This window comes from Staurois parvus, unplaced genomic scaffold (genome assembly GCF_062004578.1).
Source record: "Staurois parvus isolate SC_StPar_1 unplaced genomic scaffold, SC_StPar_1.0 ptg001370l, whole genome shotgun sequence".
Taxonomy (NCBI): Eukaryota; Metazoa; Chordata; class Amphibia; order Anura; family Ranidae; genus Staurois; species Staurois parvus.
The window spans coordinates 790001-807862 of record NW_028319166.1 but is presented as its reverse complement, the minus strand read 5'-3'; the positions used below and the strand labels follow the sequence as shown (position 1 = coordinate 807862).

At 40.9% G+C, this 17862-nt stretch overlaps 1 protein-coding gene across 2 annotated transcripts in view; it reads right to left on the bottom strand.

Moving 5' to 3' along the window:
• The window catches only part of CEP162 (centrosomal protein 162), a 169191-nt gene that overhangs the window by 24547 nt on the left and 126782 nt on the right, over nt 1–17862 (bottom strand). For both annotated transcript variants that reach the window (XM_089661691.1, XM_089661692.1), the window contains exons 20-21: nt 12745–12908; nt 12561–12665 (exon numbers count right to left, since the gene is read on the bottom strand). In XM_089661691.1, coding sequence (XP_089517817.1) covers nt 12561–12665; nt 12745–12908 — 269 coding nt within the window. The remainder of the gene's footprint in view (nt 1–12560; nt 12666–12744; nt 12909–17862) is intronic.

The window sequence follows — 17862 nt, the reverse complement described above, 5'->3', positions numbered from 1 at the left end:
ATCTGCAAGAAGCCCCCGCAAAGTCCCACTGTTGAAAAAAAGACGTGCCGAAGAGTTTACAATTTGCCAAAGAGCACATTGACTGGCCTAAAGAGAAATGGCACAACATTTTGTGGACTGATGAAAGTAAGATTGTTCTTTTTGGGTCTAGTGGCCGGAGACAGTTTGTCAGACGACCCCCAAACACTGAATTCAAGCCGCAGTACACTGTGAAGACAGTGAAGCATGGTTGCGCAAGCATCATGATATGGGGATGTTTCTCATACTATGGTGTTGGGCCTATTTATTGCATACCAGGGATCATGGATCAGTTTGAATACATCAGAATACTTGAAGAGGTCATGCTGCCTTATGCTGAAGAGGAAATGCCCTTGAAATGGGTGTTCCAACAAGACAATGACCCCAAACACACCAGTAAACGTGCAACATCTTGGTTCCAGACCAACAAGATTGACGTTATGGAGTAGCCAGCCCAATCCCCGGATCTTAATCCAATAGAAAACTTGTGGGGTGACATCAAAAATGCAGTTTCTGAGGCAAAACCAAGAAATAGAGAAGAACTGTGGAATGTAGTCCAATCATCCTGGGCTGGAATACCTGATCACAGGTGCCAGAAGTTGGTTGACTCCATGCAACACAGATGTACAGCAGTTCTCAGAAACAGTGCTTATACAACTAAATATTAATTAAGTGATTCAAAGGAAAGCAAAATCTTCAAACATTTTTCAGTTTATATAGTGAATGTTTGAGTTTGTAAAGAAGAATACAAACACTGCTATTTTTTTGAACAGTCTAATATTCACTTTTCTTCAATTTTTGTAGAGGAACAACACAAATTTTATATATTTTTCTTCATGTTTTGATTTGGAATAGAATGTGTAGTGTTCCCAATGCATTTGTATGTATGGAAATAAAAACTATTAGAAGGATTTTGAGCTTTATTCACTTTTTTCAACACACTGCTATTATTTTGAACACAACTGTAGATCAGGGCTTGATATAGTTTACAGAGTTTCAGTGTGCATTTAGGTAGGGAAAAAAAAGAATCAGTTTTAAATTTAGTGTTTGTATTTAGGGTTATAGCGTGTAAAGTTGGACAAAAAAAAAAACCAAGATGCGTACTATGGTTTGTTGGCCTTATTATGGGTACAAAGAACAAATAATGCACATAAGCATCTCTCATAGCTCTGCTGGAGCTAGTGTGCCTGCTCTGGATGCCTCACAAATCCTAAGTGAGGTAAGAAGCTCTGATTTCCTCCCCGTATATTTAAGATTTGGCCAGCCTAGAGCTCCTTGTGGTGGAAAGTCTAGGGAGGGTTTCCAAAATGGCCTCCCAGACCAATTCTCTAGAGGAGACTGCTCCTCAGGCACCTGGTTTCCTTGATGTTATGGCAGCTATTACCACCTGCCAGGCATCCCTGACATTTAAAATAGATGCTGTTCAGCTGGACATTGGGCTGATTTGGAAAGATCTAGACAGAATCCTCTCCAGGCTCACTACTGCTGAACAGCGCATTAGCCACGTGGATGACATTACAAAGGGGCACACTCCTTTTCACACCTACTGCTACTTTACAGTAGATCGTGCACAATGTCTGCCACCTATACCTGGGCCTGTGAGCTCATCGCCTCACACCACATTGATTTTCTGCTGGCTGAATTTCTGGAGCAAGATCCTTAGAACAGGCCAAGCTGCTGGTGACCTATCCTATCTTAATGAAAGACTTCTACTTTTCTTGGATTATTCTGTTGAAACCCAGAAATTGCACAAATCTTTTGATACAAACAAAGCTGCTGTGAGCTAAAGGGATTAAATATGAAGTTTTATTACATCCAATGCAACGTGCTGGATTGAGAGACTGTTTTTTCCACTACTCCTAAGGATGCTTCTACATCTACATGGGTGCCAATACTGGGCTCCTACTGAAAGTGTTTGCTGAAAGACTCTGCTGAGGTGACACCAATGGATGTTTTGTGGCACCTACATCATTTAGAGGTTTACCTATTAGCTGTTTGCCTTTAGTTGGAAAAGGAGGATATGACCTCCAAGTTACTGTTTTATCTGGGCCTGTTATACTGCATTTCCCAGTTCTGCCACATATACGGAGTGGAGAGGGTTGCTAAATCAGTATGGGTTGTTGAGCATGTGGCTCAGTTTTTTGCCTTTTTTGTAGTATGGTCTTATATACACTATGTAATTTCTGCTACTAAGATATGTGATGTTTTTTGTCTACCCGTGGCTGGCCTGCAGCTAGCGGGTTAGAGAGTCAGTATGTCCTCTATTATCTTAGGTTCATTACATGGCTACTTTATCTATGCTGTCATGGAATGTATGGGGCCTGAACTCAACTGTGAAGAAGTCCCTAGTACTTTGCTACATTCAGAAATTCGCTCATTAGTGTGTCCCTCAGGAAATGCACATTTTAGGCTTGAAGAAGGCATGGTTTGGATCCCATTATCATGCAACCTACTCTAGCTGTGCTAGGGGAGTCAGTATCTTAGTCCATAAATCTTTATCTTATCAGCCTATTGATCTTAAAGTGGACCCAGAGGGCAAATACTGTATGTGATATTGTATGCTTAATTAATAACATTGTTATGGTGATTGTTGGCTTTATTTACCTCCACTGGCTTATGCCTGCTTATTTTACACATTGAAGTACATGGTATCGCAATATGGCACTGATCACTACTTTAAACTGGTACCTTGCTCTTATCTGGACAGACTACATCCGACTTCTAGATCGTTCCCAAATGTTTCCCAATGGGTGTCTGTTTTTGCCCTGATGGATGCATGGAGACATTATCATCCTTCCGGTAGGGAATATATTTTTCACTTAGCCACTTCTAGATAATTTTCTCATACTGATTTGGCCTATGTCTCCTGTGCTGTTCTGTTGAGAGTGACCTCTGTTCAGATTCTCCCTAGGTAAATCTCAGATCATGCCCCCTTTTCACTTACTTTAAATACATCTATGTCCCCCGGTCATATGTTCTGGAGACTGTGCAGATACTGGATTATGGACCAGAGCACTGTTCCTGTAGCTTTGTCAGTTTTGGATTGCTAATGAGGACTCTGCCAATTACTTAGTTTTGTAGGATACCTTGAAACTTTGCTCAGGGAATACATCCCTCATATTGCTTATCTCTAATAGGCTTCCATATTACTGCTGTATTAGCTCTAATTGTCACATGCTGCTCGGTCTCAGTTCCCACAACCTCCTGTGCTTGAAACAGACCCAACTGAGTCTCTCTGCCTAGAACTCTCTTCTGAACCCCCCATTGCTCCCTATATCTGGCTCTTTGTTGATTCTCCCAAAATCGACTGTGGGAACATGGAGAGCTGATATTGCAACAGTGGATCAAGAGGGACTGGGAAGCCTGCCTTGAGGATTGTCCTAAACTTGTCATTTCATCTAGAAATAACTTTATTCAAAGTTTTTTCATAGAGTGTTTTTCCCCCCCACAACAACTGCATAAAATCCATCTCCATGGTCCCCAACCTGCCTATGCTGTCTGAGGGACCCTGGCACTTATCTTCACATGTTCTAGGACTGCCCCAGGTTGGCACAATTTTGGATGGATTTTTTACCTCATTAAATGTATGTCTGCAATAACAAATTGACGTATTTGAATAGAAACGGTCCTAAAAAGTATGATAAGGCCTGGCGGCCCTAGACAGTCCAGTTGGTATTAAGGTATTATTCCTTTTTCTACCTGATGTACTCCTCTTGCCCCTCATGTCAAAGTTTGACACATGTCACAGTTGCAAAACTGAGCTTTTGCGTTAAAGTGTTACTAAACCCACAACAGTAAAATCAATCAGTCTGTATATGCAGTAAAGCATGCTTGCTATACTCGCTGTAGAACCTAAGGGGTAATCCTCTGAATTGTGTAAAAATGCTGTTTGATCCTGTCTTCTCTGATCCTCCCCTTCTTCCAGTGCCCCCCTCTTATCTCCCGATAAGACATATTGTGTGGAGTCATTTTGCACATGCTCAGTTTGGCATGTATTCCTAGAGGTTTTTTTTTTTTTTTCTTTGGAGAGTGCATGTGATCAGAACAGGGCCAATCAGCATTGTCCAGACAGAGATCTGGGGTTCTGCATCCTCCTAGAGCAGAAAAAAAACTCTTTCAAGCTTTAACCAATGCTCTGCTGGACACTGATAGAAGTCACAATACTGCTTTAACTGCTGATGAGAAAAGGTATTTGGCAGTTTATATTTACTAATACAATTGCATTTTCATGTTCTGTGGGAGACCATATATAGTGATTGCAGGGCCTGAGTTTAGTAACACTTTAAGGTTTGTTTTGACCTTGGTCATTGTGGGGTTAAAGGAGGGGTTACCCTGAGCACGGATGGTAGCGTCAGCATTAATGGCTGGGTCCACTTTGTAAAAGGACCATGTTTTGCTTCATAGGATGCAGGGCTTCAAAATTATCCAGGAGAAGAAAATAATCTCTCTGCGTTTGGCCCAACTTGTCTAATCCACAGTGGGAAAGGATTTTTGAGCATGTGTTGGCTGTGCAGTGCTAGGTACATTTATCCAGAGACTATTACTCACTGCTTTAGTAAGTGAATAGACAGTGGCCAGCATATTGTGAGAGGGTAAAGAAGCAAGTTCCTAAATAGTATAGGCGAAGAAAAAAGTGTGGAGAAGGCTTGGAACAGCTCATGATCCAAAGCACACAACGTCATCTGTAATACATGGTGGAGGCAGTGTGATGGCATGGGCATGCATGGCTTCCAGTGGCACTGGGTCATTGCTGTTAATTGATGATGTGACAGAAGACAGAAGCAGTCGGGTGAATTCTGCAGTATTTAGAGATAGACTATCAGCCCAGATTCAGCCAAATGCAGCAAAGTTGATTGCATGGCGCTTCACAGTACAGATGGACAATGATCAAAAGCTCCTGGGTTGCTTTTGCAGTGTGTTTTGGAAGGAAAAGAAGTGGAATATTCTGCAATGGCCAAGTCAATCACCTGATCTCCACCCAAGCATGCATTTCACTTGCTGAAGGCAAAACTAAAAAGGCAGAAAGACCCTCAAACAAAAAACAAATGAAGAAAGGTACAGTTAGAGCCTGGCAAACATCAGAAAGGAGGAAACCCAGTCTTTGGTAATGTCCATGGGCTCCAGACGTCAGGCAGTCATTGCCAGTAAAGGATTCTAAACAAAATATTAAAAATGAACTGGTTGCAGTTCCTAAAATTTGTACTTGATATTTATGTTCAACCCCTTGAATTAAAGCTGAAAGTCTTTCCTTCAAATTCATTTGGATTGTTTCGTTTTAATTTATTCTGGTTGCATACAGAGCCAAAAGTATGAAAATTGGATCTAACTGTATAAGCACTATATCCCTAGCTAGAAAGGAACTTCGAATCAGAAATGATTTGCTAGTGAACGTGAAGGATGACATTGCAAATGGGGTGTGAGAAGAGGTAGAATCCCTGTGGGTAGAACTCTAAAGGGAAGAGACAAGCAGGAAAAGAATAGTGGAGGTATGCTACAGGATGAGGAGGAGTTGGATCTCCCAGCACAGTTAGAAATGGCAGCAAGGCAGGGCAATGTTACCATAATGGGGGACCTCAACTATCCAGATATTGATTGGGCAGGAGGAGCAGTGAATTAATTTAAGGCTTGTCAATTCTTTAATATCTTACAGGACAACTTACTGTAATGTACCAATTGGTGGATGCCCCGACTGTAAAGAATGCAATGCTAGATCTACTAATTACAAATAATACAGATCAGGTCTCATGTGTAAATACAGGACAACTTGGGAACCAGCGATCACAGGATAATTACATTAAGCAAAATTATACGAAAAGGAGGTACACGTGTAGTGCAAAAACACTAAACTTCAAGAGCCAACTTTTCTAAACTGCGCTCAGTACTACAAGGTATAAAGTGGGAACATATCCTTGAAGCATTGAACGCTGAAGAAAAATGTGAATACTTTAGAAACATATTGAATAAAAGGAATTATGCAGTGTATTCCAAAGGGCAATAAATATAAAAGAGTGAAGGTTAAACCTGGGTGGCTAAACTTTAACATAAAAACATATTAAAGAGAAAAAAAATGGCTTTTAAGAAATCGAAGCCAGAGGAGTCATTGTCAGCATTCCAACACTACAAGGAATGCAATAAAAAGTGTAAGAATGCAATCAGGGTGGCTAAAATAGACTATGAGAGACACATAGCAGAGGAGAGTTTTAAAAAAAAAATAAATAAAAAACCAACACATTTTATTTTTAAGTGAGGACAAACCATATTGGCCCATAAAAGGATGACAAAGGGAGGTTGGTTACAAATGAGGAGAAAGCAATTGTACTAAATGCATTCTTCTCCTCAGTTTTTACAAAGGAAAAGGAGGGGTATAATAATCAAGACTGCATCATTAGTAACGTATCACAGAATGTACTCTTGTGGCTAATAGAAGCCAGGGTCCAAGATAGGCTGGAAAATTTTAACACAAGTAAATCACCAGAACCAGATGGCTAACACCCAAGAGTCCTCAAAGAACTAAGTCAGGTTATAGCTAGACTGCTATTCCTAATATTTATGGACAACATACTGACAGGAATAGTACCAGCCGATTGGTGAAACGCTATTCTGGAACCAATATTCAAAAAAAAAAAAAAAGGCAGAGACATATACCTGGGAACTACAGACCAGTCAGTCTAACATCAATAGTATGCAAACTATTGCAGGGGATGATAAGGGACTATATCCAAGAATTTGCAGAAGAAAACAGTATATTGTAATTAGTAGTAATCAGCATGGATGTAAGAAAGGGCATTCTTGCCAAACCAATCTGTTAACATTATATGATGAAGTGAGCTGCTATTTAAGTAAAGGAAGGCAAGTGGATGTGGTGTATCTGAATTTTGCAAAAGCATTCGATACGCTCCCCCATAAATACCTAATTTACAAACTGAGGTCTGTAGGCGTGGACCATAGGGTTTATTCGCAGATAGAAAACTGGTTACAGGGGCATGTCCAACGGGTGATGATAAATACAGAGTACTCAGACTGGTCTGAAGTGTTAAATGGGGTACCACAAGGGTCTGTTCTGGGACCAATTCTGTTTAATTTTTTCAAAAATGATATAGAGATTGGTATAAATATCTCAATCTCAGTGATTGCAGATGATACAAAGCTAAGTAGGGCAATAATTTCACCGCAAGATATAGAAATCTTACAAGAAGCCCTCAATAAAATAAAGGGAAATGCATGGCAAATGAGGTTTAATGTTGAAAATGTAAATTAAATCATTTGGGGGCTAAAATAAAACGTAAATTACTCACTAGGAGGAGAACTTCTGGGGGATTCTAGAATGGAAAAAGATCTGGGGGTCCTAGTAGATGACAGACTCAACAGAGACATGCCATGCCAAGCTGCAGCAATCAAAGTGAACAAAATATTAGCATGCGTTAAAAAGAGAATTTACAGCAGATATAAAACAGTAATCCTGACACTTTATAAAACTCTGGTTCGGCTACATCTTGAATATGCTGTGCAGTTCTGGTCACCTATCCTCAGGAGGTAGGTGCAGGAACTGGAGAGAGTCCAGAGAAGGGCAACTAAGTTAATAAGGGGACTGGAGAACCTCAGTTACGAGGAACCGATGCAAACAAACTTAATCTCCTTGGAGAAAAGACGCTTGAGAGGAGATATGATAGTGATACACAAATACTCAATGGAGATTCTAGCATAGGTAATAAACTATTCTGTCTGTGGGAGTGTAAGAAAACACGAGTCCACTCAATGAAATTGGAGAAGTGGTTTAACCTTAAACTACCGAGGGGTTTCTCACTGTCAGGGCAATAAGGATGTGGAACTCACTTCCACAATTGGTGGTATCAGCAGGAAGTATTGATAGTTTCAAAAAAAAAAAAAAAAAGAACTCTTGGATGGGTATCTAACCGAACACAGTATACAGGGATATGGGCAATGTTTTTTTACAAGAACACTCACACACTAAAAAAAAGTTGAACTGGTGTCTTTATTCAACTTTACCAACTATAGAGCACTAAAAGTGCAAGTCCCCTTACACCTGTGCCCTATAAATCACTTTGCATAGCACTTCGGTATGTCTTGTAGAATAAGGATGTAGTGTATACTACATTTCCATCAAGTTATCTATGCCAGGAAGCAGCATGCACAGGGAAACCCTCTCTCACCTTATCGTATTGCCGATCCTGCCTGTCATATTGGGCATCCCCTCAGAGTCTGGGTGCGACAGGGATGGACTATGGCCCTGGATCTGTGTAGAATGCTGTGGCTAACTACAGGTACATCTGTTGCACCATGTGCCAAGGTGAGTGCCAAAATGTGGAATCCAGTGCCTGAAACAAACATTACAAGCTAGTCTTGAGACTGTGGGTCTGGGTATGGTTACCAAAGTGTGATCAAGGGTCACTGATCCAGAAACTAATAAGCCACGAAGGCACTAAGCAGTCAAATCTTAATAGAAGTGTCAGTCAAAGGAGCTAGAGAAATCTTGTGAAAGGATAATAGACATCCATCACCTAAGGAAGTGGGTAGGTGCAAATGTCGACACAAGGGAGCACACCCAGCAAAGCTTTTGCCAGTGTCCAATCACCTGAAGATATCAGTTCACAACCCATGGTCAATGAATCGATTCCTGCATCTTGTACTGTACAATAAAGATAAGTTGCAGGGAATACTTGGTAGAGAGATGGGAAAGCATACTTACCCTTTAAATTTCATTTTCAATGGTTATGCAGTCTTGTCACCTGTTTTATAAGGTATTCTATTGTCACAGAATGTAAGTGTTAAAGTGTCTTATTATCCAAAAGAAAAGCTTTTTCGCAGCGGATTACAGTTCCTCTCTAAATTTACTCTCTCATGGATTCAATCTGCACAAGCAATTTATGCATTTGAAATTATAATGTCATCATAGTCTTATGCCAGTGACAGGTCATTGATCTGCTACCAGAGATCTAACTTTAACAGCAATATTATACTTAATAGAACCTGTAAATCACTTATATGTAAGTAAGTGATAATAGTGAGTATGTAAACCCAACATTTCATATTCCTGATATGTGCCTGCTGTACCATGTTCTTTAAAAAAAAAAATATACTGTTCACTTTGTATTGCTTCCTTTGTGTGAAATCCCTGGTGTTCCTCTCAATCCCTCTGCTTTTCTATTACAAAATGACCACACTAGGCAGGAGAGCACAGTGTGGTCAGTTTTCTGGCTGTACTCCTCCAATGGCCATTCACTGGGAAGATCCGTGTATTGCTGTTTCTCCTCCCCCAGTTTCCTAAGCAGCTGCGAACAGAGAGAACATGATCACTTATATAAAAGAAAAAAAGGTGTTTAGAATTTTTTTAGATGTATATACAAATGTTTTGCCTTTAATTTCTTTATTTGTTTTATTTTATTGAGCAACAAAATATGGTAAGCAAGTATTTCATTTCTATGTTTAAGTGAATGGTTTGTTTTACAAGGTCAGAGTTTACATATACTTTAGGTCTTAAGGCTGTTGTAAAGCTAGATTCTTTTAATTAAAATAATAAACATTTTATACTTACCTGCTCCAAAGCTCTTTTTCTGGGGTAAAAAAAAAAGTTTTTCTTTAGAACCACTAAGTTAGAATAACAAGAAATGAATGAATGAATGAATTAGGGGATACACATAAGGGACTCCCGAGGATCTAAGAGAATTGCTATATTCTTTACTGAAGAGGGGCATGACTAATACCAGAAGGAAGGTAGCACTCAACATACAGGTAAGAGACGTTGTACTGTGCAGTGTCTGTACAGAATGGAGGATAAAAAAACATGAGGCAAACTTTTGAATATACATGGAGCATTATGGGCAAAATAGATCTAAAATATTCATCAAAATTGCACTGTGAATGGAAGAATATAAAAATCATAATTTTATTTTTTTTTACTGCAAGCATTGAAGAGTCAAATTAATGCTAACTAACCACTGCTTTTAAATTTGCTAAGTACATTCCAGATGGAACAAAAAAGTGTGCAAGGTCTTATAGTTTGTTTTCTTTGAAGCAGAACTCTAAACAATAATAAAATAATGATAAAAATATACAGCCCATTAACCACTTCCCGTCTGGCCCATGTATATAAACGGCCAGACGGGAGCAGTGCAGGGGCAGGTGGCCATTTATAAACGTCCTCCCCACTTCCCTGCTTGTGCGCACTCCATGGGAGCGCGCAGCACCATGATCTGGTGCCCACTGGACACAGCGGAACACCGATCGCTGTACGGGACCTCTGTGTGAGGTCCCGATCATGGGATCACTGATTGACCAATCAGTGATCACATGAATAGTAGGAAGCAAGATGTCACTTGACATCATTGCTTACTACGTGTGAAATCTGTGAATGATCAGAGATCACATGGTACAAGGCTATTCACAACAGTCTTGTACCATTTGACAAGCCGTGACCAATCACAGCGCGCAAAGTATTTCTCAATGGATGCAAGAATGAAGCCAGAGAGAAGGAGAAATTATTGCTTTTGCAGCCTTTATGGGTGTAAAAGCAATCAGTGTTAAAAAAAAAAAAAAAACACAAGAAGTACAGTGCCACTATGGTGATACTGTACTGCTAGGACGACAGTATGTTAAAAAAGAAAATATAAAAAAATTAAATGAAAATGTAAAAACTGTTTTTGAAAAATTATAGTTTTTGGTTATAAACCAATTTGGGTTATTTTTTGTTTTACTAAAAAGATAACGGAATACATTTTGGAAACACTTTTCTTCTAAATTTTTGGACTTTTTCATTTATATAGCAAAAAAAATAAAAAATCCCAGTGGTGAATAAATACCACCAAAATAAAGTTTTATCGGTGTAAAAAAAATGCTAAAAAATGCATATGGGTACAGTGTTGCATGACCGCGTAAGTGTCAAAGTGTGATAGCACTGAAAGATAAAAATTGGCCTGGACAGGAAGGGGGTAAAAGTGTCTGGACATGAAGTGGTTAAAAAGATGAAATGATGATAATTTCGTTTTACTGTAACACTCACCTTCAATCCACAGATCTGCTCTGCAGTATTTTTTCCTGATGCCAGATGTAGTTAGTCTGATGGCTAGCATCATTTAACCCAATTGCTTGTCTCAATGATAAAAATTTGCCCCCTCTTTTGTTGTATCGCCACATGATTTGAGCAGCTTTTCCCACTCCTCGTATCCCACGCTACCATTTCCTAAAGATGACATCACAGGTGGCTATATTCTTCATTGTGTCTGATATCACCTATGCGCTGCATCACATCAGGGTGACTATTGAACAATAATCCATGCTAGATTATGTATAGCACATGCTCGGCGCATGATCTGGGGCGGCTTGCTATTAAGCAATAACAGGCTATTCCAGCTCTTGTATGACGCATATGCGAGAGAAAATAAGATTTTCCTGGATGGAGTGGCTCAGGAAAGCCGGAAGAAAATAAAAGCAAGATTAAGAAAAAGTATTTGATTTTACAAATGTCGTGTATGAATGGATGGACATGCAGTGATGCATGCATCAGGGCCGGATTTCCCAATAGGCACTGTAGGTATGTAGGCAGGGGCATCAGTCTGTGAGGTTTTTTTTCTTTGACAGCTGCCCCAAGGAGTCCCGGAAATGAAGGTCTATCACGGACAGCTGAACTGCTTGAAGTGCAGATGGTGCCAATATAGATGCTGCCGGTGCGGGTAAAAAACATAACTTGCGGCACACAGATCCCTCCTCCAGCTTCTGGTCCCCAGTAGCTGATCAAGCAGCTCTATTGGCAAATCGAGGCTTGCAGTGATTGGGCAGGACTCAGGAGGGGGTGTGGTCGCCTTGGAGGTGATCACACTGGCCCACAGTCTGGTGCAGGTGTGACAGGCTCAATCGGGTAGCAGAGACTGTGAATATAGGTGTTTACTTCCATAAATGGCCTGGCTGTCTCTGTGAGATGGTTGCAGTTCCATCTTTGTTAAATTTTTGTATCACTTTTGCTACAGCATTATGACTGATAGGTAAAGCCTTCACCTTTCTTGTGTAAAGAAATTATTTTCTTTCTTAGGCCTTTTCTCTTCCATGTGTTGCCATTGCTGACAGCATGAAATGGGAATGGGTTTTCTTTGTAAAGGAATGCCCTTTTATAATCAACTGTCAGCTGGACACCTATTTAATAAATAATTAGACTCACCTGTAGTTGAATTCTTGTTCATTAGGATTTTGTGGTCTAAAATTTAGCTTTGATTCTAAGACTTTCATTGGTGTATTCATTTTTGCATCTTGGTCTTGAATGAATTTGTTAGGAAAAATACTTTTTTGTGTGTGCAAATTAACAAATCTTATTTGCACTCAATAGCCCGCATTTGTGGGAGTATTTTGTAGTATAGTGTGCAACAGAAAATGTTGATTCTTAAAGGAAAGTAAAGGTTTTCTGACAAATCTGTTAGGGTGTACTCATTATTGCTGAGCACAGTAGATATAGGAGCAGAGGATACTTCTTAACATCAACTCTTATTAATGAAACAAAAATGAAACATGTTTACAAATCACTATTTAAATCTCACCTGGCGCTCAAGATCTTGAATCCTTTTTGCATCAGCAGATCTGTCCTTTTGTCGTTGCTGTTGCTGCACAGACTGATTTCCAGCATTCAGTGTTAGCTTCTCAACCTTGGAAATATTTTAAGATGATAACTTTCACATTTGTTATAAGTTTTGCAAACTGCAGATTTGGTGTCATAGAACATACCTGTATCTTTAGCTTTTCTATTTGTTCATAAGCATCTCTAAGCCTTGCAGCATCTTTATCCAAGATCTCTTGGTTCTCTGCAAACCACTGGAGTCTTTTATTCAGTCGGCTTATTTCCTGCTTATAGCTCTCCTCCATAATCTTCATTTCATAAGATTTCTCATCTATAAATAGACAAGATATTTTAAGTACTTGATACTATTGGTAAGCTTGCAGTTGCTGATATAAATACAACTTAAAGTGATACTAAAGGTTTCAATTTAAAAAAAACAAAAAACAAAACCTGTCATATCAACCTGCTCTGTGCATTGGTTTTGCACAGAGCAGCCCCAGTCCTCCTATTCTCGGGTTCCCCTGAAGCCTTTAGAACCACTTTAACCGCATCCCGCCCGCCATATAGTAAAATGACGGACGCAAGGCGTTCTCTCATTCTGGGAGGACGTCATGACGTCATATGATGTCCTCCCATTCTAACCATGCAATGCGCAGCTCCGGGAGTGCACAGCGTGGCGATCAGCGCTGCGCTGTGTCCCTCGGAAAGAGCCGAAGATGTAGGCTCGGTCATGTGATCAGCTGTGCCCAATCACAGCTGATCACATGTAAACAGGGAAATGCTGGTTATCGGCATTTCTCTCCTCACGAGCTGTCACGCTGACAGAGGAGAGGAGAGCCGGTAATCGGCATTCCTCAGAGGGGACATGTACACAGATCATCAGAGCACTGATGATCTGTGTAGCCCCAGCAGTGCCACCTGTCAGTGCTCATCCATGCCACCTGCCAGTGCCCATCACTACAACATTTCCGTGCCCACCAGTGCCCATCTGAGCTGCCTTTCAGTGTCACCCATCAGTGCCACCTATCAATGCCAGTCAGTGCCACCTATCAGTGCTGCCAGTGCCACCTATCAGTGCCAGTCAGTGCTGCCTATCAGTGTGCACCAGTGCCGCCTAACAGTGCCAGTCAGTGCCGCTTATCAGTGCCATACTGTATATGAGTGCTACCTTTCAGTGCCCATCAGTGATGCCTGTCAATGCCCATCAGTGCCACCTTCCAGTGCCTCCATCAGTGCCACCTATCAGTGCCCATCACTGCAGCCTCATTAGTGCACATCAGTGAAGGAGAAAAATCACTTATTTACAAAATTTTATAACAAAAACTAAGAAAAACATTTTTTTCACAATTTTCAGTGGTTTTTGGTTTGTTTAAGAAAAAATAAAAAACCCAGAGGTGATTAAATACCACCAAAATAAAGCTCTGTCACAAAAAAATGATAAAAACTTTATATGGGAACAGTGTTGCATGGCCGCGCAATTGTCATTCAAATTGTGACAGCGCTGAAAGCTGGAAATTGGCCTGGGCAGGAAGGGGGTATGAGTGCCCTCTAGGCTAGTGGTTAAAGTGTATGTAAACCATAATGAATGATTTTTTCTTAATTGCTTCATTTTGATGTGTTACATATACAATTGTTTGATAAACAAAAAAATATTACTGCCAGAAATTCAGTTAGCTGATAACTTCTTGTACTCTCTGCCTTTACAGTACTCTAAAGCTGGTTATATAAGGATCGCAATTTGGACAATTCAACAAGCATTGCCAGAATTCTGATCCATCAATGGCAGTTCCTATTCCAGAAAAGTTGATCTAATGGTCAACTTCTCTTGAACTGGCTAACTGGAAAATGTTATTGTTGGGTTTAGATATGCTTTAACCACTTGCCCTCTAGATTTACCCCCCTTCCTGACCAGGCCATTTTTTGCGATATGGTGCTGCATTACTTTAATTGAAAATTGACCATTGCGTGGTCATGCAATGCTCTACATAAATTAAATTTAAGTCATTTTTTCCCCCACAAATAGAGCTTTCTTTCAGTGGTATTTGATCCCCTCTGTGTTTGTTAGTTCTTGCGCTATAAACAAAAAAAGGCCGACAATTTTGGAAAAAAAAAATAAAATAATATTTTAGACTTTTTGCTATAAAACATATCCAATAAACAAACATTTTTAAATAAAATTTCTTCATAAATTAAGGCCAAAATGTATTGTGCTACATTGCTAAAAAGATCTCAAAAAGTGTATATTAATTGGTTTACGTGAAAGTTATAGTGTCTACAAATGGTGGTATATATACACTGGAATTTTTATTTTATTTTTTTATGGCTGCGATCAACGACTTGTGGCGGGACTGTGGCAAGCATTCTGACACTGGGTGGGAACGGACATCCCCAGTGACACTAATACAGTGATCAGTGCTAATAAAAAGCATGGACACTGTACTAATGACACTGGGCAGGAAGAGGTTAACATATGGAACGATCAAAGGGTTAACAGTCTGCTGTGCATGTTTTACGTTGTATGCGGTGTGCGGTTTTACTTGCTGTGCAGAGATACAAAGCAGCAAAACTTCTGTTTAGGGCGCGTGCGTACTACCCCTACCTGTTCCGGTTGTTTCATTACTGCCTTCCGTTGGGACTCAAAAACCTGGAGCACTTTGAGCCACACTGCTCGCAAGCCAGACTATCGGCTCATCTGCCTGAGCATTCATATTTGGCTAGCAGTTGGGGTAAGTCCAGATCATTCAACACATTCATGCCCAATACAACAGGTACTTCCAGGTTTACATGGTTGCAAATCACCACTACTCCATCACCTGGTCTTCAATTTGGATCTTCAGCCACTTAATGCGTTCCACCAGGATAGGCAGGTTATTGGCTGCTCGGACGGAAAGCCAGCAGGGATCTACCTGTTCCCATGCACATAATCTTTGTACTTAGAAGTCATATTCCACAACAGTGACTTCTGAACCTGTGAATAAAACATGGAATTTCCTGTCCATGGACCGGGGTGGATACCACTGGGCTGGGGGCGACCATAGCTTCCGGCCTACTGGGACTATGATGAGGCAGTCCTAGGGGTTGTCCCTCTGCCACAGGAAATTTAGTCTGAAGAAATTTTTGGATTCAGACCACCCACAGTTCCTGGAAACATGTCCATAGCAGCTGCACCGCTAGTATTTGTCGTCTTCCTTGGGGTCTCTGCGCAGTGGGTTCTCACCCCTTCGGGGTTGGGGATAGTCCATTTTGCCAGAGGCTCTGTCTTGCTTTAAAGTGGCTACATCTTGAGCCAATTCCCTCAATGCAGATTGCAGGACTGACAGTGGTGAAGGTGCCAAGGCCTCTTTCCTTGTGGTATATCGATTCATACTTTTTGGTCACTGCTTCAGTTAGGTTTGCCTCTTCTTGCTCTTGGGCAACCGCATCCACAACCGCCTCTCAGAAAGTTGTTGTAAGTTGTGCTTTAACCTTCTCATGTAATGCCCTTTGGGCTGGGCCAGGCTTCAGGCCTGCGATGAATTGATCCCTCAATATGTAAGGCAGCCAGTTAATGTAGCACAGCCGCACAAGTCTCACTTCTCTAGGTGCCTCCAGAGGTCTTGCATAGCTCCAGCAGCTGTATATTTTCCTCAATGAGGCCCTCCAGATGTGACATAATCTGCTCCACAGTGGCCTGTTCCTCCTCTGGCAGCAACATCATCACCTCCCGAGCAAACTTCTCTAAAGTGTTAATAGCTGGCTCCACTACTAGCCTGGCTAGGATCTGGTACAGGCGCTCGGCACTTTCCAGCCTCTCCTCCCATTCTGCCAAGAAGATGTTAAAGCCATTAAACTTTGGTATCAGGGCAAAGCCCTACCCAAGCAGAGCAATACTGGAGCCCAGTCCTTCCACACTTGGTGCAAGGAACATATCCTGCGGCCTGCCGTCAAGTGTGCAGAGGTGCCAACAGTGTTTGTTTCAGAGGGTGAAGTGCAGCCTGGCTGATCCGGTCCCAAGAAGGGAGGTTCCTTCCAGGATAAAGAGTCCCTAGCCTGTCCCTCTTCATCAAAAGCCTTTCCCTACCACTAGTTACTTTCTCTAACAAGCAGAGTCTCTCTCCTTACACAAGCAACTCACAAAATGCACACCAAAACCTGGGGGCATGGGGCTTCAATAGACCCTACTGAACCAAGTGAGCAAAGGCAATAAAATCAATAGAAAGTACATGGATGCACATATGCGCGATGCCCATATGTGGACGCATAAATAAATAAATTGGTGTAGCGCTAATCCATATAACCCATATGAGTAAACATACATACAAAATACATATAGAATATAATAAGATATTTATATAACAAATATAGTGATGTACCCAAAGTGATCTGATCCTCTAGGGATCTATTGTGACATGTACACGTGACACAGAAACGCAAAATAACAAATTGGTCCCAATTGGACCCAATGTAGTGAAAAATAACAAAATGATACAAACAAACTCCAAATCCCTAATTGGGATCAATGAATCAATATAAATATCAATATAATAGACCTAGTGTAACAAACAGTGAATCCCCGAATCAGTGCCCCCATTAGGAAATTTCCCTTGCATTAATTTTCTGGGGAGAACCCAAAATTTGGGGTTTTCTTTTACTTTCGATGATAATAAGCAGGAAAAATAAAAGAGGGTGAATCTCCCCAACAGGGGGACAGACAGCAATAAAAACTGACAGGGGGTCTAATCTCTCTCCACTAATCAAGATGTAAATAATGTTTTTTCCTTTAAAAACTTAAATTACTGTATGCGTTCTGTTCCTGTTTGTGTTTAGAGTGTTGATAAATTGCTTTCAAATTTTTCTTATCAACGGACCAATCTATAAAACTATCTTGGTTACTTTTTTAAAGCGTAGCTGTGGTCAAAAAAAGTCCCTTTTTTATTTTTTTGGAGAAAGTGTTAAAATCTGTCACTGAACCAGGAAGCGGCTGCGGCCCAGGTGCCTCCCGTGGGACACGGATCGGGGTAGACGCCGGACACGGGGCAGGGCTAGAAAGTGGACCTCCAGGAAAGTGTACCACTGTACACAGAAGGTTTCTTCACCTAGTGTGAAGCTGGCGATTTTCAACCCTGACAGATCTTTATGAGAGAGTGAACTATATTGCTGTACATATATCTGGAGGGGACCTGTGATGTTTCAGTGCCACCATTGATGGGGATTTCCTATGGATACCATCCACTAAGGAGTTACTGCCCGTGAAGGATCCTTGTGTGATCCTAAAGGCGCGCAGGCCCAGTGGGTCTCGGTAAGGA